Genomic DNA, 25,265 nt, shown 5'->3' on the forward strand with positions numbered 1-25,265 from the left:
CTGAGCCACCCAGGTGCCCCAACACTTTAACTGTGTTTATAGTCAACACTTTCCGTCCTAAAGAATGACTCTGGGAAGGTGGGATCTGAGGTTTCAGTGTCTGACCAAATCACCCCTTCTCGTGACTACTTACCCTATTTATGACTGTGATGACCCAATGAGAAAAATTAAAAGGGTCCGACAAATGAAAGGACAAAAATAATCAGTTATGAGTAATCTCTTATGACCGGAAGGTATCCTAAGAAATGGAAGGGTAGCATTTAATGGGAAGGTCAAAGCAAAGATATAAAGAAGAGACAGAGATAAAGAACGGACTCTTGAGGAGGGGACTCTAAGAGAGACTCACGGTTCTGCAGAGTCTGAAGCATTGGTAGAAAGCAGGACAAGGAGAAGTAGCAGGAAACGTGAACGAGGAGGTCTGCCTTTCTCCATAGTGAGGGACAAAGCGCAGGGACTGTATCGTGCCCAACTCCCTGCCTTCGGCCTGGTCCCTTGAGACGTCTTAAATTTGCCAGGCTTTCTGTGGCTGCTATTTGCAAACAAGCTCCACCCCAAGGCTTCCAAATAGCACTCAGAGTTGGGCAGAGCTTCCCTAAAAAAGGTCATTGCTCTCAGTGATTGCCTCATTATCCTCAAGGCTAACCTCTGACGGGCTCTGGGGCATTTCCAGAGGATGAAATTCATATGTAATTGGCATGAACTTTCTTTTTACTTTGACGGCAGAGCTCCTGGTGAGAGACTAGTTCTAAACCATTCATCCATGTCATACATACAGTAAATCAGTTTATTTTGTTACAGCGCAGCACTTTTTGGTCATCGCCAACCAAATTTTTTTTTAATTTTTTTTTCCAACGTTTATTTATTTTTGGGACAGAGAGAGACAGAGCATGAACGGGGGAGGGGCAGAGAGAGAGGGGGACACAGAATCGGAAACAGGCTCCAGGCTCTGAGCCATCAGCCCAGAGCCCGACGCGGGGCTCGAACTCCCGGACCGTGAGATCGTTACCTGGCTGAAGTCGGACGCCCAACCGACTGCGCCACCCAGGCGCCCCATCGCCAACCAAATTTTATGTTGCCACTTGCCAGGCGATAGAATCAACATTGTCTCCATCTCCCTGACACCACAAGTAATGCTTTGATAAGTAGATTTTTTATTTTTTTTATTATGAAATTTATTGTCAAATTGGTTTCCATACAACACCCAGTGCTCATCCCAACAGGTGCCCTCCTCCATGCCCATCACCCGCTTTCCCCTCCCTCCCACTCTCCCATCAACCCTCAGTTTATTCTCAGTTTTTAAGAGTCTCTTATGCTTTGGCTCCCTCCCTCTCTAACCTCTTTTTTTTTCCTTCCCCTCCCCCATGGGTTTCTGTTACGTTTCTCAGGATCCACATAAGAGTGAAAACATATGGTATCTTTCTCCGTATGACTTATTTCACTTAGCATAACACTCTCCAGTTCCATCCACGTTGTTACAAAAGGCCAGATTTCATTCTTTCTCATTGCCAAGTAGTATTCCACTGTGTATATGGAAAGAGCCTAAATGTCCATCAACCGATGAATGGATAAGTGTCTTTTTTTTTTTTTTTTTAATTTTTTTTCCAACGTTTATTTATTTTTGGGACAGAGAGAGACAGAGCATGAACGGGGGAGGGGCAGAGAGAGAGGGAGACACAGAATCGGAAACAGGCTCCAGGCTCTGGGCCATCAGCCCAGAGCCCGACGCGGGGCTCGAACTCACGGACCGCGAGATCGTGACCTGGCTGAAGTCGGACGCCCAACCGACTGCGCCACCCAGGCGCCCCGATAAGTGTCTTTTTAACGTGTTTCCTTAGACACTTAGGCGAAACTTTTTGGAGGATGCACGCACAGAGGAGGGATTGCTCAATCTGCCGCGTGTACTTAACTGACTAAATGCTGCCAGATTACTCCCCAGAATGGTTGTAACACACTGTGATTCCACCAGCTAGTGCATAAGGATTTTCATAATCTCAAACTTCTGCCAACAGCTGGTCTTTACATTTTGCCAAATAAATGGCAATATCACTGCCTACCCATGAATTTGTGTTTATCTGACTAACAATGACTTCAAGGGTTTGTTTTGTTTTTTAACTATGGCTATACTTTGTAAATTGCCTGTTCATTTCCTTTTTCTCATATTTATTTTTTTGATTTTTTTTAAATGTTTATTTTATTTATTTATTTTTTTAATTTTTTTTTTCAACGTTTATTTATTTTTGGGACAGAGAGAGACAGAGCCTGAACGGGGTAGGGGCAGAGAGAGAGGGAGACACAGAATCGGAAACAGGCTCCAGGCTCTGAGCCATCAGCCCAGAGCCCGACGCGGGGCTCGAACTCACAGACCGCGAGATCGTGACCTGGCTGAAGTCGGACGCTTAACCGACTGCGCCACCCAGGTGCCCCTAAATGTTTATTTTTGAGAGCAAGTAAGAGAGCAAGCATGGGCACGCGGCACAGAGAGAGGGAGACAGAGGATCTGAAGCAGGCTCCACGCTGAGAGGTGAGAGCAGAGAGCCAGATGCGGGCTCCAACGCACAAACCATGAGATCATGACCCGAGCCAAAGTCAGATGCTTAACCTACTGAGCCACTCAGGCGTCCCCCACCCCCTTTCTCATTTTGAAAAATTATAGTTGCTATCCCAGTCTTGTTGATTTTGCTGGAATTTCTCGTGTAAATCTACATACCAATTCCTTGTCAGTTTTAGACATAAACATTTTTGTTCATTTTCTCATCTATAACTCTGTCCATAGTATCCTCTATTTCTTAATGTTTCACTGATCAACTTCAGCTTCTTTTCCTTGTGATTTATGCTTTTGCAGTTTGGATTAAGATATTTCCTCCCAGCCCCAATTTGACTTTCCTGTTAATTTTATAGTTTGACTTTTCACAAGTGTTTCAGCAAGCTAACTGTATTCTCACTATGTATATGGTATTCTTTGCAGATCCAAGTTATGTTTTTAACCTTTAATTTTCCTAGCCCCTTCTACTACCAACTTTATTTATTTATTCCTTTTTTAAAGAATTTTTTAATGTTTATTTATTTTTGAGAGAGAGACAGAGACAGAGACAGAGCAAAAGCAGGGGAGGGGCAGAGAGAGAGGGAGACACAGAATCTGAAGTGGGCTCCAGGCTCTGAGCTGTCAGCACAGAGCCCGAAGTGGGGCTCAAACCCACAAACCGTGGGACCATGACCTGAGCTGAAGTCGGACACTTAACCGACTGAGCCACCCAGGCGCCCCATTTTTATTTATTTATTCTTAAGTAGGCTTTGTGCCCAGAGTGAAGCCCAGTGTGGGGCTGGAATTCACGACCTTGCGATCAAGAGCTGAACTGAGATCAAGAGTCAGAAGCTTAACCCACTGAGCCACCCAGGTGTCCCATAACAATCTTTTTAAACCCCATTGACTTGTGGTGCCACTTGTAAGGTCTTTTAAAGTCTCATATCTGCATAGATCTATCTCTGAACTCTGTGTTTCTGACCGCTGGTCTTTTTGTTCATTCTTACACCAGTAATCTCCCCCACATACATATAGTGAGCTTACTCATTTCTTGTTTTCTTTTTCTTTTTATCTTTCAGAGGGAGAAGGAGAGGGAGTGAGAGGGAGAGGGAGAAGGAGGGAGAGGGAAGGAGGTAGAGAGGGAGAAAGAGAGAGAAGGAGAGAGAGGAAGAGACAGAAAGAGAGAGGGAGGGAGACAGAGGGGAGAGAGGGGAGGGGGAGGGGAAGAAAGAGAAAGAAAGAGAGAGAAAGGGAGACGGAGAGAGGGGGAGCTTATTCATTTGATATGTTGTTGTTTTTCCCTGTAGTCTCTGTCAGTTGCTGAGAGGGGAAGGTGATACTTGTTTTGCATTGCAATTTATTAACACTTATGCTCGTATAATTTTAATGGCCGCGTCTTGATTCCTGCAGTTTGCGTGATATGTTTAAAACCCATCTTCAGCAATGCCAGTGGCTTCTGCACCACGAGGCTATTAGGGTGTCCCATTGACAGCAGTCACCTGTGGGTGACTTTTCCCAACACCTTCTGAAGGGCTTCGTAGCAAGAGTGCCACCAGCCCAGCACCCTCCCTTGTCACCTGGTTTAAAGCCTGAGTGAACTTCTCTATCATCCGGGGGCCAGGATTGCTCCCTCTCCAACAATGGTTAGTACTCAGCATTGAGGAGTTCCTTCTTTGTTTTTTGGTGTGTGTGTGTGTGTGTGTGTGTGTTTCGTTTTTGTCTTTTTTTTTTTTAAAGTTTATTTATTTATTTTGATTATTTTGAGAGAGAGTGCATGGGAGGTGGGGAAGGGCAGAGAGAGAGAGAGAGAGAGAGAGAGAGAGAGAGAGAGAGAGAATCCAAAGCAGTCTCCTCACCAATAGTGCAGAGTCCGATGCGGGACTCAAACTCACGAACTGTGAGATCGTGACCTGAGCGGAAACCAAGAGTAGGAAGGACGTGTAACCAACTGAACCACACAGGTACCCCGGGAATTCCTTCTCTGGCTGTACTTTAGATCTGTCTTTTCCTTGGTGCGCTATTTCAGCCCATGGATAGGGGCTCCACAGTGTCTGCTCCATAGGCCTGCTATTCCTGTATTTTTTAGAGTTCTTTTTATTCTGTATTAAATAATTTCTTATTATCCCAACCCTCTGTTTTTGCTTATAATACTTTATTTTAATTTTTGTTAACATTTGTTTATTTTGGAGAGACAGAGGGAGGCAGAGCACAAGTGGGGAAGGGGCAGAGAGAAGGAGACACAGAACCCGAAGCAGGCTCCAGGCTCTGAGCTGTGAGCACAGAGCCCAACACGGGGCTCAAACTCCCGAAACCATGAGATTATGACCTGAGCCGAAACCAAGAGTCAGATGTATAACTGACTGACCCACCCAGGGCCCCAACTTTCATATCTTTTATAGCCTACTCTGGTTTATTTCTCCGTTTTGCTTGCAAACTTTTTCTTGAATAGTTTTCAAGGTAGGGCTCTTATCTAGCAAAACTTCCCAGGCTGTACACACCTACAAAGATTTTTATGTTCTCACATTTGAGTCACGATTTTTGTGGGCATAAAATTCATGATGTGAAGTTTTTCCTTAGTGGTTTAACCTGTTATCCCATTGTATTCTTGTGTCCAGTGTTGTTGAGAACTTGTACCTAGTCTTTTTCTCCTGAACGATTTAGAATTTTTCTTTATCTTATATATTTTAAAAGCTTAGTATGTGTCTTTTTTTTTATCTCTTTTGTGTAATTATTTACTTTTTTTGATGCTGGGAAATTTATTTTCATTACTTCTTCATATTTTTTTCCTTTTCCTTTTTACTTTCATCTCATGAAGTTGAAGATGTAAATGTTCAGACTTTTACTTCAATCTTTCGTATTACTTAGCTTTCCGTTTACTTTTTCTATGTGTTTAAATGTTCCTGCTGCTTTCTTGCAAAAATTCCTCAACTTCACCTTCAAGCTCATTATTTTTTGCTTCAGTTCTACACATCAGGATAGTAATCTCAGAAATTTCAAATACTACGTAGTCATATCTAATATTTCCACTTTTTTGGTGTTATGATTTCTTGTGTTTAATTTACATTTTGTATACCTTTTATTGTGTACTTCATTAGGCTTATTTTATATTGGTATTTCATTCTGATAATTTTTCCTCAGATAATACATGTTGATCAGTTTGTTGTGTTTCTTTAAAATTTTTTTTAATGTTTATTTCAGAGAGAGAGAGAGAGAGAATGTGAGCAGGGGAGGGGCAGAGAGAGAGAGGGAGACACAGAATCTGAAGTGCGCTGCACAGGCCCATGTGGGGCTTAAACCCATGAACCCTGAGATCAAGACCTGAGCGGAAGTTGGACGCTTACCCGACTGAGCCACCCAGGCGCCCCTGTTGTGTTTCTTTTATAGGACTTGAACAGCTGAAATTTATTGTTATTTTGGCTGTGAGCCCATTATAAATGGGATACTTTGTCTCGCATCATATATTGGGGAAGAGCCAAGGATCAGATCCTGTGTGTGATCTGGAGAGTGAGTGTAAAGTTTGGGGAGAGAAAGAGTCCTGGGAGGAAATCCCCAGTCATCAAGGACCACCATTGATCACTTTTACTTGTTACATTTTGTAAAAATTTAATTTAATTTTTTTTTTTAAATTTAAACCCAAGTTGGTTAACACATGGTGTAATAATGATACTTTTTACATTTCTATATCTTTAAGGAGACAGCAATGAAAACCGATCCTCTCGGGGCGCGTGGGTGGCTCAGTCAGTTAAGCCTCCGACTTCGGCTCAGGTCAAGATCTCGCCGGTTTGTGAGTTCGAGCCCCGCATGAGGCTCTGCGCTGACACCTCGGAGCCTGGAGCCTGCTTCGGATTCTGTGTCTCCCTCTCTTTCTGCCCCTCCCCTGCTCACGCTCTGTGTCTCAAAAATGAATAAACATGAAAGAAAGAAAAGGAAGGAAAGAAGGAAGAAAGAAAAAGAAAGAAAAGAGATCGTCTCCCTGGAGCTCTGAGGGTTCACAGGGGGACAAACCGGAAAAGCAAATGCCCGAGTCGGCTGGTTATCCCACATCTGATTTCATCTACTCTTTACACTTGCAGAGCTTTTTGGTGAACAGGATTTCACTCTAGGCTTTTGCTGCCGATTTCTGTGAAGGGATAATGACCATCCCAAACCAACTGGAAAGAAAGGCGAGGGCAGCGTTTAAATAACTGTGTTTCAATTTATCAAGTCAGGCCGTTTCCAGCTTCCTTTCTCGTTGATTACCACCCCCCCCCCCCCCCCCCCCCCCGCCAGTTCCTCAACAGTTCCAGAGTGCATTCATTTCTCCAGGTTTTTCTGATACTTTGTTGGTTCCTAAAACCCATGTTTCTCTTTTGCTTATATTGTTTCTCCCGGGTTGTTTGGAAGGAGGAAGAAACAGCCTGCGCTAGTGTTTCATCGTGTCGGAAATAAGGGTTGACTCCCCTCGGTGCTTTCTGTCCTTTAACGTGGTTTTGATATTTTGTGTCCCTTTATTATTCTCTTCTGCCTTGGGAGTGATTTCCGCCCGTCTTACTGTAAAGTTGTTCGTTTCATTTTATTTCTGTCAGAGCTACGGCTTCAACCGTTAGCTGATTTCTTTTGTATTGCCATGAGTTCCTTTCGTATTTCTTGAGTTATTTATAGCTGGTCTCTTTTCACATCAGCCACGTTTTCCTTGCCTGTTTCCTATTCCTTGTTTTTACAACTCCAAACTTTGAAACGTTGTAAAAAGGATATGTGTGGCCATAGAAAATTGTATTTTATGGTTCTTGAGCGCTTTATTAGCCAGTGAAAATGCGAGATACAGAAGATAACTTAATGATCTCTCTTGCCCGTTGTTTTTCCGTATATAGGGCTAAAAGTCATAATCAGGGATAGTTTTGACTATTGTGGGAACATAATAAACGCAATTATGCAGAGTAATGAGCTGCGTGTTTGTTTTCCGAGGGAAAAAAGAGAATATTTTTTTGTTTTAAAATGTCTGGTTCTTGGGGCGCCTGGGTGGCTCAGTCCGTTAAGCGTCGACTTCAGCCAGCTCAGGTCATGATCCCGCAGTTCATGAGTTCGAACCCCCGTGTCCGGCTCTGTGCTGACGGCTCAGAGCCCCGAGCCTGCTTCAGATTCTGTGTCTCCCTCTCTCTCTGCCCCTCCCCTGCTTGTACTCTGTCTCTGTCTCTCTCTGTCTCTCAAAAATAAATAAAACATCAAAAAAATAAAAATAAAATGCCTGGTTCTTTCATAATGTGAAACAGAACAGTGAAAGAAAAAAAATCCAATGAATGTAGAATAACGTCTATAGGAAATGATTTTTTTTCACCCTCATTTATAACAATGAATCTGGAAAAAAGCAACGTAACTTTTTCCATAGCTGGCACATTTTTTTTTAAATTTTTTATTTAGACGTAACTCGCATAACACAAAAGTCACCATTTTCCAGTGTACAGTTAAATGATATTCGTGGTGTTAGGCAATCATTGCCACTATCTAATTATCGAAGATTCCATTACCCCCAAAAGAAATGTTGGACCTGTTCCCGATTTTTTACTCCTCGGTGTCTGACAACCACTAATCTATTTTCTGTCTCTATGGATTTGTCTGGACATTTCAAATAAATAAATGGAATAATGCCTTATGTGGCTTTTTGTGTCTGGCTTCTTAGCACGGTATTTTCAAGGTTCAGGCGTGCTGTGGTATATATCAGTATCGTTTCATATGGATGAAAGATACTCTATTGTACAGCTGTACCTTCTTTTATTTATTCATCCATCAGTTGATAAGACGTTTGGGTCGCTTCCACTTTTTAGCTGTTATGAATACTTCCCTGAACAGCTGTGTAAACGTTTTTGTGCAAATATATGTTTTCAATTGCCTCTGGTATGTAAGTAGTAGAATTGCTGGGTCACATGGGAACTCTCTGTTTAACATTTTGGGGAACCGCAGAATTGTTTCCCAGACAGCTGCATGCGGCTTTTTGCCTTGTCTCTTTGATAAATGAGGCTTCCGTTTTCTCCACATCTTTGCCAACACTTGTCATTCTCTGTTTTGTTGTTGTCGTTTTTTTTTTTTTTTTTTTTTTATTGTACCCATTCTACCAGGCGTGAAGAGGTATCGCATGGTGGTTTTGATTTGCATTTCCCTAATAACTAATGATGCTGAGCATATTTTCACGAGCTTATTGACTGTTTGCATATCTTCTTTAGAGATGTTTCTACTTAACTTCTTTATCGTAGTTTAATTTGATAAAATAAATTAAATAAATCATAGTTTAATTTGTTTTCTTACGGATGAGTTGTAAGAGGTTTTTATGTGTTCGGGATCCTAGACCTAGTTTTGAAAATAGTTTTGAAATAGAGAATTTCAAAAGTCTTTCTTCTTTGTTCTTTTTTTTCGATATTGCTTTGGCTAATTTGAGTTTCTTGCATCTCCAAATGAATTTCAGGGTCAACCTGTCCATTTGTTAAAGAAAAGCAGTTATAATTTTGGTGGGGATTGCACTGAATCTACAGATCAGTTTGGGGGATAGTGCCATCTTAATATCAATAAATTAGTAAAATACAATTTATATGTTAATATTTTATTACTGTATACAATATATTTTATATTAATATGTAAGTCTTTCAATTCATGAACATTTGATATTTTGGAGTTCCTTCCTCCACCATTTTTGCTGATGTTATTCTTAGCTCAAGTTTGATGGCTTTATTAGTTTTTAAAAACTTGTGAAACATTTACTGCAAAATTTTAGATCAATGCAAAACTAAAATTAGGCTTTCTCTGTTAATGGTATAGTGGTCCTAGAAATTAAATCGTGATTACTTATTTGGAATATAGTAGGCATTTTTCTAAATATTGTGTTTTTAATGAATATAAGAAAAGTTATTTTTATTTCCTTTTATGCTATATCTAACCCTCAATTTAGTAGATTCTGTTTTCAACAATGGTTGAGACTATTACTTATTTTCTGTTGCAATGTGTCTAGATAGCAGTTATTCAGTGTTGCACCGGAATATTTTTTTCTGCTTTGTGTTGACTTTGCAATCATGTTATCTTTCTTCTTCTATGTTAATTTGAAAATATTTTCACTTTGATTAGGTAATAAGTAATAATGTATTCTTTCCCCTATTTAATCTACTTTCCCCTATTTAATCAATCTGGCCACTTTCTTTTGCTTGCCTCAGATAGCATCCTGATTATAAAAGGAAATTATAAAGTCAGGATATTTTTCATTGTCTTTATTAATTAGCTTAGCAATGTTGTTGTAAGACCTACTTGTGAAGAATGATCAAATTGGAAGATATCCTCAGCCTTCTCTAGGTTAAATGTGCACAGGCAAAACGTCAATATAAATATTTCAGAAATTGTAGCTTTTATGTGAAGATACTGGAGATTTGTCAATGTCTTCATTGTCCGTGTATATTCTCACTTTTATGAAAACATCGAGCAAACCTGTGTGAAATAGCTATGTGAAGTATGCCTATGAGAAATTTTCTGTCCTTCACTATGACATTATAAGTTACTGTAAGAAACTAATCTCACCATCAAACAGTTGTCTGCTGCTTGATGCTTGCCGAATGCTTCTGGAAAGTTCTCTACTAGATACTATGGACATTGGTACTTCAAAGAACAGACTCTTGGATTCAGTTTTCTAAGCTGTTCTTCCTTAGACAACTTTCAGACTGTCCTAATGGATCAGGCAAGATTTCTGGGACTCTTTTCAGTTTAGAAACAAATATACTCCAGGTGAGAACAATGCTTGACTTAAGGTCAAGGAGAATGAGAATTACTAGGATTGACTAAACCAAAGAGGGAAATTAAAATGTGGTTATCTCCTTGGAATATGGTAGGTAGGTATTAGTTTAATGTTGTATTTTAAACAAATATAGGAAAAGTTTTTTTCTCACTCTTTTTACCTTATACCTAACCCCTAATTTAGTAGATTTTATTTCCGTGGATGGAAACAAAACATTTAAAGATGATAGCTGATTCCCACTGATACCCTTAGAATTCAAACACATACTTTGACTGAATCTTTATACTTTGCACGGCAAGCATTGATTGCATTGTTTAATAAGAATTTGCTGTTTTCTTTTAACGTGGATATAATTGGACAGGTTGATTGTGTAATCAAGTCATACTTGGAGCAATAATATTTGAAAATAATTCTCATTTAATCAGACATGATACCTTCACTACTGAGAAATACCAGTGGTGCCTACAAAGTTCTCTCGTGAAACTGACCTGGTACCTGACTTATAGGGCTTCAATCTCACAAGAATAAATAAGATCATTCCCTGGCAAGCCAAAGATCTTGGAATTTGGGGGACTTTTAGGTGAGAGGAATTCATCTAACGTTGTAGGTACTATAGGTGAAATAATAAGTCATGGAGGTTTTTAAAAGTCTAAGCCAAGATTCCTTATGAAAGCTGCTGGACAGAAGTTAGTTATGTGGCCTTAATAGCTGTTTAATACTGAAGGCTCGAGATTTTCAGACAAACCCAAGGAGGCCTACATGGCTCCTTAACCTTCCCAGGCACTTGTGAAAACAGTACGAACCTGATAAGAAGGACACTTCTTTTTTTTTTTTAATCAAGAATAATTTTATAGAGGGGAGACCGTCAGAAAAACTACCAGAAACTCAGCAGTAAGGCAAAAATGGGGAGTAGCACATTCTTTCTATACAACTTGGGGTCAAGGACCACTTAAAGATTATCCAGGGGCATATGCTTAGTTCATTTCATTATTTACTACAAACGAAAGGCTCTAGACTCAGTGAGGTTACTTGTTGATTTTTGTTAGGTACACACGCAAATAACTTCTGCCCAGTGGAACAGATAACCCCTAAGATTCTATGGCTTATTTTGCATTATTTAGTGCTGTACGTAACCCATCATTCTTCTCCTAACAGTTTTTAAAAAATTGTTTGTAAGTTTCCTAGCTTTTTGGACTTGTTATAACATTTTACTGGTTACTTAATTAATAGGTTAAATAAGATCTCAGACACTGTGGTCAGTTTATGGTTGCCTCAGAATATAAGTTACAAGTATATGAATATATATATTTTCTTTTTGAAAGTTACACTTTGACAGTTTGTAAAATAAGAAGACACCAGAGTTAATAATATCCATCTATGAGTCCCAGTATAAATTAGGGCTTCAAATGATAAATTCTATAAAAATTATAACTACATAAATTATAAAAAAATTTCCAGAGAGGGTGCTGTTTTATTTTACACAAATTGGGAAAAGCATTCCCTTTTATTTTTAATCTTTTTTTCTTTTTCGATGCCTGATAATCAAGAGGCAGTTTAATTTTATATTCGGCTGCTCACTGTCTTTGAGGAGAGAACCTTTAGGCCCAATGATAGCTAAGCGTGCTGAGGATGAAAGTCTTTTGGGTGGCTTATATATTAACAGAGTTTGGGTAATCAAAGATCCTTTACTGAACATGACAAGTTTCATTTTGTCACATTAAGTGCACGTTACCTCTTGGTACAGATTTTTTCAGGCGAAGCTGTGTTCAACCATCACGTGAATGCTTGCAGAGCTTGTGCATTTAGTGGCTTGAGTGTTCTTTAATGTTATCTCATGAATTCGGATTCCTCAGTGTTATAAGAAAAATGCCTGAGGGAATTAAGTGAAAAGCATAAGGATATTTTGCACACTATTACCCTTTAAATAACAGTGACTTCTTTATATTTGTAGAATCACGAAGAAGAAAGGTCCACAACAGTACTTCTGTGTTGTATTAAGAACCAATCGAGGGGCGCCTGGGTGGCGCAGTCGGTTAAGCGTCCGACTTCAGCCAGGTCACGATCTCGCGGTCCGTGAGTTTGAGCCCCGCGTCGGGCTCTGGGCTGATGGCTCGGAGCCTGGAGCCTGTTTCCGATTCTGTGTCTCCCTCTCTCTCTGCCCCTCCCCCGTTCATGCTCTGTCTCTCTCTGTCCCAAAAATAAATAAACGTTAAAAAAAAAAAAAAAAAAAGAAAGAACCAATCGAATATTTCTTTTTTTTTTTTTAATTTTTTTTTCAACGTTTATTTATTTTGGGGACAGAGAGAGACAGAGCATGAACGGGGGAGGGGCAGAGAGAGAGGGAGACACAGAATCGGAAACAGGCTCCAGGCTCTGAGCCATCAGCCCAGGAGCCCGACGCGGGGCTCGAACTCCTGGACCGCGAAATCGTGACCTGGCTGAAGTCGGACGCTTAACCGACTGCGCCACCCAGGCGCCCCCCAATCGAATATTTCTTGAGGGAGTGTACCAGAACCAATTAAAACCTGCCAGCATTTTCACCCAAATGTGCCTTGAACTCAAGTAATATGAATGACCCATGGGTTCCTTTATTTTTATTTCGGATCATTTTACTTTCCTTATGACCACAGGAGAAATCTACAAGAACTTCCTCCTGGCGAACTTTAATAACAAGAACTGATTCATCTTTTATGAGAGAAGCTGTCAACATGGCAGAAAGCCAGACGTGAAAAACTAGACCCCGGGACATTTACAGCAGTTTCCTACAACGGCCATAACAAACTACCACACACTGGGTGGCTTAAAACAATGGTAATTTGTTCTTTCGTTGTTCTGGAGGCTAGAAGTCACAAATCGAGGTATTGACTGACCCGGGCCATGCACCTTCCAAATGCTTTCAGGGGCAGTCTCTTTCATGCCACTGTCTTAGCTTCATTGGTTGCCAGCAGTCCCGGTATTTGTGTCCCTGCTCCATCACCACGTGCCATTTTTCCTGCAAGTCTGGCATCGTCTTCCCTCTGTGCATGTTTGCCTCTGTACATCGTCACCTTTTCTTATGGAACAACAGCAGTATTGGATAAAGGGTCCATCCTACCACAGTCTGATCTCCTCTTAATTTCCACCTTTCTTTTTTAATGTATGTTTGTTTGTGTATTTCTTTGAGAGAGAGGGAGAGAGACCGCGAGCAAGCAGGGGAGGAGCAGAGAGAGAGAGAGATACAGAATCTGAGGCAGGCTCCAGGCTCCCAACCGTCAGCGCAGAGTCCCATGTGGCGCTCGAACTCACAAACCCGCGAGGTCACGACCTGAGCTCAGACGCTTAACCCCGAATGAGCCACCCCGGTGCTCCTCGTCTTAACTTACATCTAAATTACATCTGCAGATGTATTTCCAGATACAGATATTCCCTATTTCCAGATAAGGTCACATTCACAGGTACCAGGGATTGGGACTTCAACGTATCTTCTTGGGGGGACACAATTCAACTCACAACAGAGATAATGTGTCTTTACCCCTTTGATGATTGCTGACAGCTAGTTTCGCAAGCCAGAGGCGCTAATTTTCCTCTTTGAGCTCAGTGAATGCATAAAAGGTACTTTTAAACAAGTTTTAAGATGTTCATAAATAAGCCAAATTCCTTGTTCTCCTCATCTACTTGACTTGGGAAAAGTATGAAAATCTTTTCTGTAACACATTTGTGACACATTAAGCAATTCAACTCAGCTTGGGGTGAAATGATCTTTCTAGTGCATTTTCTTTCCTGATGTATTTCAACACCTTTGTGTTACTCCATTTCTCTTGCATGTACCCACGTTTGGGAACAGGCTCACTCAGTGACCTGTTCTGTCACACTTTTGTTTTGCGATATTCACAGCACTGTGTTAAGCGAATAGGCCGCAGGCATGATTAAGATACAGGTTTCGTTTTCTTTCTCTTTCTTTCTTTCTTTCTTTCTTTCTTTTTATTTAAAAAAATTTTTTTAACGTTTATTTATTTTTGAGACAGAGAGAGACAGAGGATGAACGGGGTGGGGGGGGGGGGTCAGAGAGAGAGGGAGACACAGAATCTGAAGCAGGCTCCAGGCTCTGAGCAGTCAGCACAGAGCCCGATGCGGGGCTCGAACTCACGGACTGCGAGATCGTGACCTGAGCCGAAGTTGGACGCTTAACCGACTGAGCCACCCAGGCGCTCCCAGGTTTCGTTTTCAAAGAGATCTGATTCGGAGATGAGAGGAAAATAATCTTTTAGTTTGTTTTATATGAAGTGTGTAGAAGTGTGGAAGAGAGATATGTGTGCTAAACCATGTGATTAGGCGTGAAGAAGATAGCCTGGCTGTGCACAAATGGCCTATGTATTTGGACATCAGCAAAAGCTCCTTTCTTCCCTTGGCCAAGGAGGTGAACTCTCAGAATGCAAGTCTGAAATATTCTCTCGCTTTAAAATCTTTCAACGGTTTCTAGTCTTTCATTATCTTGTAATCGTATTCTTTTTTTTAAGTTTATTTATTTTGAGAGAGAGAGAAAGCATGAGCTTGGGGAGGGGAGGGGAGAGAGAGAGAGAGAGAGTGAGAGAGAGAATCCCAAGCAGGCTCTGCACTCTCAGGTGAGCCCCATGCAGGGCTCGAACCCGCGAACTGTGAGATGACGACCCCAGCCAGAGTCAGACTTAACCAACCGAGCCACCCGGGAGCCCCTCGTAATCTTATTCTTGCATTTATCTTTTAATTTGTCTCCATGTATATACATTGTTTTATGCTTTCATTTTTTATTTTTATTTTTAAAAAAATATTTATTTTGAGAGAGAGGGAGAGCACAAGCAGAGGAGGAGCAGAGAGACAGAGGGAGAAGGAGAATCCCAAGCAGGCTTTACTCTGTCAGTGAAGAGCCTGACATGGGGCTGGATCTCACAAACCATGAGATCATGACCTGAGCCAAAATCAAGAGTTGGGTGCTTAACTGATTGAGCCGCCCAGGCGTCCCACTTCATGCTTTTATCTTATCACACTATGTATATTTATGAAGTCAACCTCTAATTTTAACTTGGTAGTTCAGTCCAAAATCAGAGAGTAAGTCAAATTTAGAATTCACTTTCTTGTGAACTGAATAAATGAAGATAAACTGTGCCTGAACAGGGAAGGCTAAATATTGTAAAATGTTGACTTTCAGAATCATTAGAAATCGATTCATATTCAATGCAATACTAAATGGTACCCAGTAAGACTAGGGAGATAATTAACTTCACAAAGGATTTTAAAGTTTTACCTGGAGTAAATAATAAACAGTCTTGCAAAGAAAAGATGCAAACAGAGAAACGAGACGGACCAGCCATAATAGTTATTAAAAGCTGTATTTTATTAAGCTACACAAATTCAAAAATTTTACTTGTGAAGGAAACACACACAGGATTTCATCAACCCAAAGATCTGTCTAAAGCTAGCCCTTTATAGTCATGCCAATTCTCCCTTGCCTTACCATCCATAACCCCTGGAAACCACTAATTTGTTTTCCATTTCTATCATTTTGTCATTTCAGTAATGTTAGACAAAAGGAAACATGCACTGTGACCTTTTGCAATTGGCTGTATTTTCATTCAGCGTAATATTTTTGAGATCCGTTCAAATTATTGTGTAAATCAGTAGTTTGTTCCATTTTATTGCTGAGTAGTATTCCACGGCATGAATGCACCACAGTTAGTATAACCATTCACCTACTGATGGACATTTTGGATGTTTTCAATATTTGGAAACATTGCTTTCTTTACCCTACCTTCCTGTGGGTTATCTGAACACTTTTTGGAATTCCATTTTGATTTATCTATAGTGTTTTGAGCGCAGCTTTTTGTAGAGCTTTAATAGTGTTTTTAAAAATGTTATGGGGAATAGATACAGATTTCAGAAGGGAAATGTAACATTGCTAAAGAACAAAAGAAATTGTAGATGTGTATATGTCATAAATTTATTCCACATACAAATTTTATGTATTTCGATTCCTGTCTCCTGTTTCTCTATATTTTCTGCTGATCAATCTTTGTTCTTCATTGCTAGAGAAGATCATCTGATGAGGTCCACAAGTTTCCATTTTTAAGCACTTCTGTGTTCAGATTCTAAACAGTAGAATAAAAGGTAGGAAAATTAGGGAAATTCTGTCATCTACTAAAGGAATAATTTTCATATTTCAATCATAAATATTCAAATGTAATAAATTTTAATTACTTTCAATGATAGGGATGTTCTTGTCCCCCCTCCCCGCCCCCCGCCAATTTTAGAATGGAAAACTGAAGGTCTCAAAGCAAGTGTTATATTGTCAAAGATGAACACCGTTGACCAGCCTAAGGGAAAATCTTGTAGGTCCTATCTCTTCTGCTGTGCTATATGGATGGTTACAGGGAAAAATTTCCTGACCTTAAATGGTATAAGTGTAGAAACATCCTAAAAATGTCACAGGTGACAAATATATCACCATTGGGTATACAATGTAAACTAAATATTAGATGATTTAGTTTTCATCTGTGGCAAATTCCTGGATTCATCTGCAAACAAGTACTCCCAGATTCAGAAATTATACTTTACATGCATGTTTTTCTTACTGAGAAATTCGATAATACATTTGAAACAGTTTGCTTCATAAATGCCACACCATGGACTTTTATCATATGATAAGGATAGACTCAAGCAACAGCCTTATGCAGACCACAGGTGCTCTTTTTTTTTTTTTTTCATGTTGGCACTAGATTTTACTGTTTATACTTTACCAGCACTGCAGGGGTCACTGTACTCTTCAATAGTGAATTCCTCTGAAACACAAAATGAGAAGACAGAAAGAGTGAAGACCTCCAGTAAACAGGCATCTGGGCAGTTACTTATAAATAAGCTGTAAACTAAGAACTTCTGTGCTAAACCATGTAGGATTGGTGGAGAGGGGAGGAAGAAGAAGGTGGGCTTGGATACAGAATTCAGGGCCAGGTTTCACAAATGGAAGGCTGTCTTTCTTTGGACACCGGGTAGCCCTCTTCGCAGCCCTGCTCTTCTTATTGAAGCTGTACCTATCCAATGACCGCAGACTCACTTCTTCCTCCAGGGAAAGACTGCGCAGTTTTGTTTCAGTTAAGGTGACCCTTTACCAGGTTAGTTCTTTCTTTTTAAGGTTCAGCATGTATGAATCCCACTTACCTGTCTCATAATAATCATAGGCTTTTACAGTAGCTGGTTTTAAATTGTTTACTTGGATGTCTTGTTCCACTGAGAAGGAGAAACTCAGGGTCTGATTGGTTAGCTGGAGAGACAGGAAAACCAAATTGGAATCCAAGATTAACTTAGTTACCAGTTACCATCCTCTCTTCCTACGATATCATCAAATCTTATGGTTACGCTATCCGTCTGTAACAAAACCTTTGGAGAGAATGGCATTTCGGGACTCAGTGACAGATACGGGAAAGACAAAAAAGATGATTCTATGGACAGTGAAATGTAGTAAGCTTGAAATTTGTGGACTGGTTCAGCCTCCTTCACCTGGGTGTCTGAAAAACATTATTGTCTAGGATCTGGATTGGTGTGTTGGAACCTCTAGTAGTGTTCCCGGATCTGGCAGAGTCTACAGAATCTCACCTCTTCAAAGTAAATCAGGACATGGTTGGTGCTCACTTCAGTCCTTTGAATCTGAGGCTTTTCTTGGAGCTGTTGATCAAGACCATAAGGCAGATATATGAGATGAGGAAATTCCAGGCTGAGAGTACTTTTCAGGTATTTATGATCCAATGGGCTGCTCGGAAACATCCAAATTGCTAATTGTGATTTCTTCAGGAATATAGTAATATGTATTAAGCCCTTTCTATATTATCCACCATTATTTATACCTCTGTATCTCTGTATCTATTACCTGTCAATCTGTCATCTAACTAATCTATCCATAACATATATATTTTCATAATATATGAGAGAGAATTATCCTTTACATATAAAAAGAAAAAGGGAGAGTATCACATTTCTCTCTCTCTCTCTCTGGCATCTTTTTATATCATATACATGTGTATATATGTGATATATTTTCCCCTTTTAACATACACTATTGGAAGATAATTCAATACCTCTCCACGTATCTAGATGTCTCCGGGCCTGCTGGAGCCTTATTCACCATGTCTAGGACTTACATCTTATACCTGATACCACATAAGAGGGATGACTCACTATTAAAATGATGTAAGCACACTCTAGGGAAGTAAGTTTGAGGGAGTACACCTCTTGAAAATTGAATCAGTAAAATAAAGTAAAACCGAATCAGTAAAATTAAATTGACAAGCACAAATGTCAGTATTTATCATGACTTTGATATCTGTAAGGGATATAGGGCTTACCCTTTTCACTGATGATTTCACAGGTATGAAGCCTGATATCATCTTCACGTCAACAATGGCCATGTTGGAGCTTGGTCGTTCTCCAGTGTAACTACAAAGTCAAGGCATCGGGAGAAGGCATTCAAACAAAATCCTTTGGAGTTTGTTCAAGACAGAAGTCTCCCCTTCTCTTTTATTTCTGGTGTTTTCTATCCTTAACCACCATGCAGCTTCCCCATCTACTTTATTTGCTTCTGCTATTGTTTGGAAAACCCACCATTATGAACTCACACTCTGCAGGTATGGCAACATCATGTTCTCAGTGTTAAGGCTTTTCAGCAAGAGTGAAGAACATTTTCTCGCTAGTAAATATTGCAAGAATTACACATTCACAATGTGTGATCTTGGACAACGGAAGTTCCCCGCACAAGAAAATCGGTTTCTCAATATTCTACGAAAGGTCTTACCTACACAAGGATTTACCTAATGTTGATGTGAATCTGGAGTTTCCTGTGAGCTTCTACGCCATCACAATTCTTGGGGAGAGTATCAACCTTCAGAGCGAAGGGAACTTTCCCTTCTTTCTTGGGCAGGACATTATATCTCAGGGATGTCTAGAACAAATTTAAAAACATCCCTTATCTTTGCACTTTAAGAGTCTGTCTCTTCTAGATGATTCATATCTCTTCTTAGCCCACATGCCTTTTTCCATTTGGAGGTTCGTATCTAATTCTTGAGACTTTTCCCCTACGCCCTGGTAGTCTCACCTGGAGGTACACACATCCTGATCCTGACACGGTCGTGCTGTACTCCCCTGGAATCTCTGGCAACCTGATTTCCTGAAGCAACAGGCGATTGGCATTGTGTACTTGGAATTTTTCCGAGAACGTCTCCGGAGACTTGACAGTGACTACAGCGGCTTTCTCCATTTTACTGAACGTTGCGGCTCCATATTTGGACAGGGCTTGAAGCGCTACCACTGTGTCCTGAAAAGCGATGGGGCAGAAATCACGGGAGAGAAGGTACCAAAATCATACTGGATGTAAATCACATCAACCCTACTCTCTCTCGGAGTTATTTAGTGACAAACGCAGACCTGTTATTAATCATAAACTATTCTATGTACTTGGTGGGGGGGGGGACATTAAAAAGTTTCCCCATTCGAGTAATTTACACTCAACACATGGAAATTCGACCCAGATATTTGACATAAAGCAGAGGTTATCTCGATAATTTATAAATTCATATAATAATACATGTGGACACATTCGAAGAAGGGAAGAAATCGGAGCTAGATAGTCAGAGGAGACTGTGAAGAATGTTAGACATAAGAGTATGGATGAATCATGAGAAGGGTTTATATAGACAGAAGAGGGGCATCAGGGACTACCAGGGTGGGAAGACACAGAAAAAGGAGGGAGCCAATTCCAGAAAAAAGCAAAGGGATCAGCCCAAGCAGATAGGAGTCTTCGTGTTTACTGGGGAGAGGAAATGTTTTGAATAAAATATTAGACGATTCTAGTCTTTGGGTGAAAAAAAGATTTACTTTAACGAGGAAGTAATTTTATGAAATACTGCGTTAAAAAGATTGATCTATTTTACAGTTGGGGGTCCACTAAGGAGAGAAGATAAGAAAGACTGTACAAAGGGCAGCGCAGTAATGAATATATTAAGACAGGGGGCTGGAACCCTTCTGCTGATGGAGGAATGGAGAAAGTATGAATTAGAAATATTCTCCAATTATCCAACTCCTAGAATATGGTTGTGTCTACATAGGTAGTCAGGTATTTATTTTTCTTCCCAGGGCCTCTCCACAGACCTGAGTGGAGGAGAAGCCCCCATTGGGGTTTTGTTGCTTGGTGATCCATTTCACAATACGTGAAGCCACAGACAGATCTTCCGAAGATGGGGTAGGCTGAGCAGTAAGATAGGCAAGGAGCAAGTAAGAGGTCATCTCCACTTCAACAGAAGGAGCCCGGGGTTGATAATAGAGCGACGGAACTTCTTGAACTTTCCCAGGACGCTGCCAGTGGATCGACTCATCTTTGAAAGGGAAAAGAGTATGATCTTCAACTTAAAGAATGACTTTTAAATCTGATTCATGAATATTCATTAGCGTTAGAGCTCACGTCGTAGTGAGCCGGTGTAAAAACAGTAATCACCAATCGAGCAACGCTTTGCCAATTTACGTTTCCAGTAAATCACAGTTTTTTTTCTCTGTGTCTGTTACATACTGGTGTGATATTAGAGGTCGGGCTGCAGAGTCTATAATGTGTGAACTGAAAAAATATTCCATGTCACCTACAGAATTGAAGCGTTGGATCAATGATAATTATTCTTATCATCATTATAATAATATAATGTGCTATATGTGATGTACTATAGTCATGATAGGTTCTCTTCCTTCTTTTGATCACTGGTGATTCTGGAGGTAAATTCTACCTCCTTTCACCGTAGCAGCTCTTACCTTCTTTCACAGCATCTTTGTCCAGTGATTCAAGCAGCTCACTTCGCTTGGCCTGGTTTCCTGCTAGGGCAAAGGCATAGGCCAATAATGCTTTGGTGTAGACATGATTTCCTGGGGCCTCTGAGTCTGAGATGGATCTCCAGGCACTTTCCAGGCAGAATAGAGCGTTGCGGACAACAGGGTGCTAAAACAGATGAAAAAAGATCTTTATCTAGCACAACCAGGCTAATGAACGGTCTCCAGGCTAACACCGGATTGATAGTCTCCATGTGTCACGTAACATCACGGTTCTGACCCGAGAATAATTTCCTCTGTGGCTTCCAAAAGTATCCAGTCTTTTATGTGCCAGTGAAAATATACCAAAATTAAATAACATAAAAACCACGACTCATTGTCCTCAGAGATTCATAATTTCGTGATTTGTATTCCTTATATTTGTGAGACAGGATATAGGGACTGTGCTGGTACATACAGTGACAGGCAGTGGCATCTCCAGCAGAGCAATGGTGATGTAGGCAGAGAGCGTCACTTCGTCGTCTACCCCACCCTGTAAAGATCACAGGCAGAGATACTCAAACATTCCAATATTCATTAGCCGGAGTTGGCTAACTCTACTTTTCCCCTTGCTCACTTTTCACTAGAAAGCATCTTTTCTTGTGCAGTATGATTGATTTTCCCCTCTTTCTCCTCCACCCTAAAATTCTTGAATCAGTTCCAAACCACTCACCCTCACTCTTAGTAACATGCTGAGGCGTTTCGCACACTATTTTAATTCCCTAAAAAACTACTGATTTGTTGTCAGGTTGCAGAAGCTTTTAGAACCTACTGCCCTACCTCAAATCTATGTCACCGAGACTTGAGGAATCAGTAGGAGTATCTTTGTCCCTACATGTGACTATTTCCAGGGACCAGGACAAAATTAATGGCACCACCTTAATAGCATTGTTTAGCAGTGATCCGGAGCGTTGGAAACAACCATTTTCCTTCTGCTTCTGTGAGAGCCAAGTGAGGGCATCTGTGATGTGCGAGTTCTCCACAAAAATGTACGACCGGGCTTGAGCAAAGGACTTGAGCACAAACGCAGTAAGCCTGTCCAGCACAGAAGAGACAGACATGAGGACCATCTCACGTTCAAAGCTCATTTTGGGCAACGGCATTCAGACTTTGGTCTTCACAACTCAGTGGAAGCAACCATTGGGGGAATTGGGGGGGACAGGACACGTGCACGCTAAATATTCTTTTGTTTGTGCAGCAACTCTCTGAGTTCTTTCTTGAATCTCTCGACTTAACTGGTTTCTTCAGAGTTGATGAAGAACTTTCCACTTTTTTTTTTTCACTTTTTTTTCGTGCAAAATGTTTGCCCGACAACGCTGTCCGTCACCCAAACCGCCATTTCCTAAATGATTCTTTATCACATCACAGTCTCTTTCGGTCCTTTCCCTCTTCCTTCCCTTAATACACAGTATAGAAGCTTCTTCTCTTGCCATTCACATTACAATGCTTCCTGCCTTATATTTCCATTTTGGGGGATCTTTATTGTACTGCTATTTACTCTACTATTGCAACAGGTGAGCGTTCATACATGAATTGGTGAGATCACACGATAGCGATGACAGGCTTGTGGAGTTTTAAAGGATAGCGCATTCCATGAAACAACTCCAGGTATCAGAGAATCACTATCTCCAGAATTCCCAAATAGAATGAATCCACAGTGAGCATATGGAAATAATTATCTTACCAAGTGTTTCCCTGACTTCTACCATCATAATCCCCAAAGGTGCTGTATGAACCATCTTTGTGCTTGTAATTCAACTGCCTTTGGTACCCTGAAAAGGAAGTATTCGTAGGTTTAGGAAATAGCAGAAACATTGGAGAATTAATCAGTCTTTTCCTCAAAACTTGGTTAGGAACCTTAGGAAAACTACTGTGTTATCAAGATATCTCCAAGACTGGATAATGCCATTGAATTTTCTGGAGGTGTAGTGGGGCATTTGATTGGTTATCGTAGCAACGGTGATTTTTTTTAAATCTTAACCAAGGAGAAACTGATTGGAGTTCAGTGAAAGAGCTATTTAGGGAATCAGTTAAGATTTCTCCTTTCGGGGTAATCTCTCACCACTGACAAGATAGCTGATGGCTTTGGACTTGATATCCTCCGTCAGCTGTCCTGTCTCATTCAGATAGTTCAGAACATAGATGTTAGGGACAAAAAGGACCATATTCTGCTCTCCACAACCATATGGCATCCGGAGAAGATTCTGGAGATTTCGCATCGCAGAACCTAGTATGTCACCTGGGGAATGAGAGACATAAAAAACAATCCGAGGCACTCAGAGCTGGTCTATGTTGGGATAGGAAGATAGATTACTAGCAAAGTGTGAGGTCAAATCACTTATAGAGAGAAGGACAGGAAAGCATAAGAGGCGAAGAAAAACAAGAAATAGAAAGGATAGAGAAAAGTGGAAAAAATAAAGTCAGTGGTTCAAGGATGGAAAAAACTGAATGGCAGGAACCATCTTTTCTGATGAACAACTTGTCCGGTAAAAACCGACTTTTAGGATGCCTCACCACCTAGTCAGTCTCTTGAATTTGAGGGCACCGAGAGGTGACCCTTGGTACTTTTTAGAGTGTGTCAAGGTAGCACAACATCTGTTCAGCCCCCTTCTGACTAATACCCAATGCGATTCTTAGCTTAGCACTCTTGCTCTCAAACGAATGCCTACAGCCAATGCCTTAACTGTGGATAGTGAGGCTGCGTGCACGAGAATAGTGAGATGGAAAATTGTTTGCCTCGGGCTGGCAGACTCACCCAAAACCGAATATGTCGCCCTGGCAGATCCTTCAACCACATCCGAAGGAACTTTGAGTGACAGCTTTTCAGACACTCCAGTTTCTAACGAAAGAAGACAAATATGTACAAGGGAGGGACAACAAGAGAGCAATGTCCTACTTTTGTTTCAAGTTCTTCCCCTTTTTGATCAAATTCCCACCTGTCCTTTCTCTGGATCACTGTATAATTTCTTTGATGCCGTCCAAGTTTCTCCTAAAGTCATGGTTCATCTCGCAGTGAAGTCCGTATTAACTAATATATGTCCGTGCTAAATTTGTACCGATTTCCTTCTGAGCACATGCCTTATGTTATGACGATTTTCTTCCCCTAACTGTTTATGCTGATATATATGATGAGTGTTTTTTATAAAAATACCTCCATTCCATAAATATGCATTAAGTGCACGCGATATACCGGCTTCTGCTTCAAGTGCAATGATACAACAATTTTCAAAAAAAAAAAAAATTCCTGACTTCCCAGAGTTTTCATTTTAACGGGAGGAATCAGATAACAAACAAATATTTAGTATGATAGGCGTTAAGAAGTTCTATAGTGGGGCGCCTGGGTGGCTCAGTCGGTTGAGTGTCCGACTTCGGCTCAGGTCGCGATCTCGCGGTCCGTGAGTTCGAGCCCCGCGTCGGGCTTTGGGCTGATGGCTCAGAGCCTGGAGCCTGCTTCCGATTCTGTGTCTCCCTCTCTCTCTGCCCTTCCCCCGTTCATGCTCTGTCTCTCTCTGTCTCAAAAATAAATAAATGTTAAAAAAAATTAAAAAAAGAAGTTCTATAGAGAAAATTAAAGCAGAATGTTTATATGGGACAGCTGGTAAGACAAAGCAAAGACAGAGCTGGTGTGAAGTAAGCTCCTCTCTTCAATAAAATCATAGGTGACCGGAGATTTGAAGGATGTCAAGGGATATGATTTACACATATCTGGGGGAAGAGACTTCCAGGGAAAAGGAACAAAAAGCGAAAAGACTCCAGAGATTAGAGCATGCTGGCTGTGTTCCGAGACCAGACTGGGAGTCCACTGTGCCCAGAGGAGGGTGAGTGAGGGAGAGAGTCACAGGGTATGAAGTCATGGCACTCGTGAGGGTTTGGAGGGGACACTGGAGGAATAGGCTGTAACTTGCAGGGACATGGGAAATTCTCGGAAGGTCTGAACAGACGGGGCACATGATCTGAAGTGTGCTTTAAATAATCCCTCCTGCTGTCAGGGATCAAGGGCAGGTGGCCAGGCGACCGGTTAGGAGGTTATTGAGATGATCCAGGAGAGGAAAGACTAGAGTAGACGTGCACATGGTGAGAAGTAAGAAGGTTCTGGATAAAATGTCAAGGTGGAGCCGATCATAGTTGAAAACAGATTGGGTGTGGAAT

At 40.8% G+C, this 25,265-nt stretch overlaps 2 protein-coding genes across 2 annotated transcripts in view; both read right to left on the bottom strand.

The window, feature by feature from the left end:
• The window catches only part of LOC125170879 (pregnancy zone protein-like), a 49,202-nt gene extending 48,770 nt beyond the window's left edge, over positions 1 to 432 (bottom strand). The window contains 1 exon segment of the mRNA XM_047867776.1: positions 347 to 432. Within this exon segment, the coding sequence (XP_047723732.1) occupies positions 347 to 432 (86 nt within the window).
• A 15,852-nt stretch (positions 433 to 16,284) lies between these two features.
• Positions 16,285 to 25,265, bottom strand: part of LOC125170281 (pregnancy zone protein-like) — a 47,010-nt gene continuing 38,029 nt past the window's right edge. The window contains exons 23-36 of the mRNA XM_047866763.1: positions 23,872 to 23,955; positions 23,179 to 23,355; positions 22,801 to 22,888; positions 21,995 to 22,151; positions 21,535 to 21,609; positions 21,063 to 21,246; positions 20,415 to 20,638; positions 19,363 to 19,581; positions 19,079 to 19,209; positions 18,617 to 18,707; positions 17,871 to 17,939; positions 17,436 to 17,538; positions 17,018 to 17,059; positions 16,285 to 16,369 (exon numbers count right to left, since the gene is read on the bottom strand). Of these exons, the coding sequence (XP_047722719.1) occupies positions 16,347 to 16,369; positions 17,018 to 17,059; positions 17,436 to 17,538; positions 17,871 to 17,939; positions 18,617 to 18,707; positions 19,079 to 19,209; positions 19,363 to 19,581; positions 20,415 to 20,638; positions 21,063 to 21,246; positions 21,535 to 21,609; positions 21,995 to 22,151; positions 22,801 to 22,888; positions 23,179 to 23,355; positions 23,872 to 23,955 (1,667 nt within the window). The 3' untranslated portion in view covers positions 16,285 to 16,346. The remainder of the gene's footprint in view (positions 16,370 to 17,017; positions 17,060 to 17,435; positions 17,539 to 17,870; positions 17,940 to 18,616; positions 18,708 to 19,078; positions 19,210 to 19,362; positions 19,582 to 20,414; positions 20,639 to 21,062; positions 21,247 to 21,534; positions 21,610 to 21,994; positions 22,152 to 22,800; positions 22,889 to 23,178; positions 23,356 to 23,871; positions 23,956 to 25,265) is intronic.

This window comes from Prionailurus viverrinus, chromosome B4 (genome assembly GCF_022837055.1).
Source record: "Prionailurus viverrinus isolate Anna chromosome B4, UM_Priviv_1.0, whole genome shotgun sequence".
NCBI lineage: Eukaryota > Metazoa > Chordata > Mammalia > Carnivora > Felidae > Prionailurus > Prionailurus viverrinus.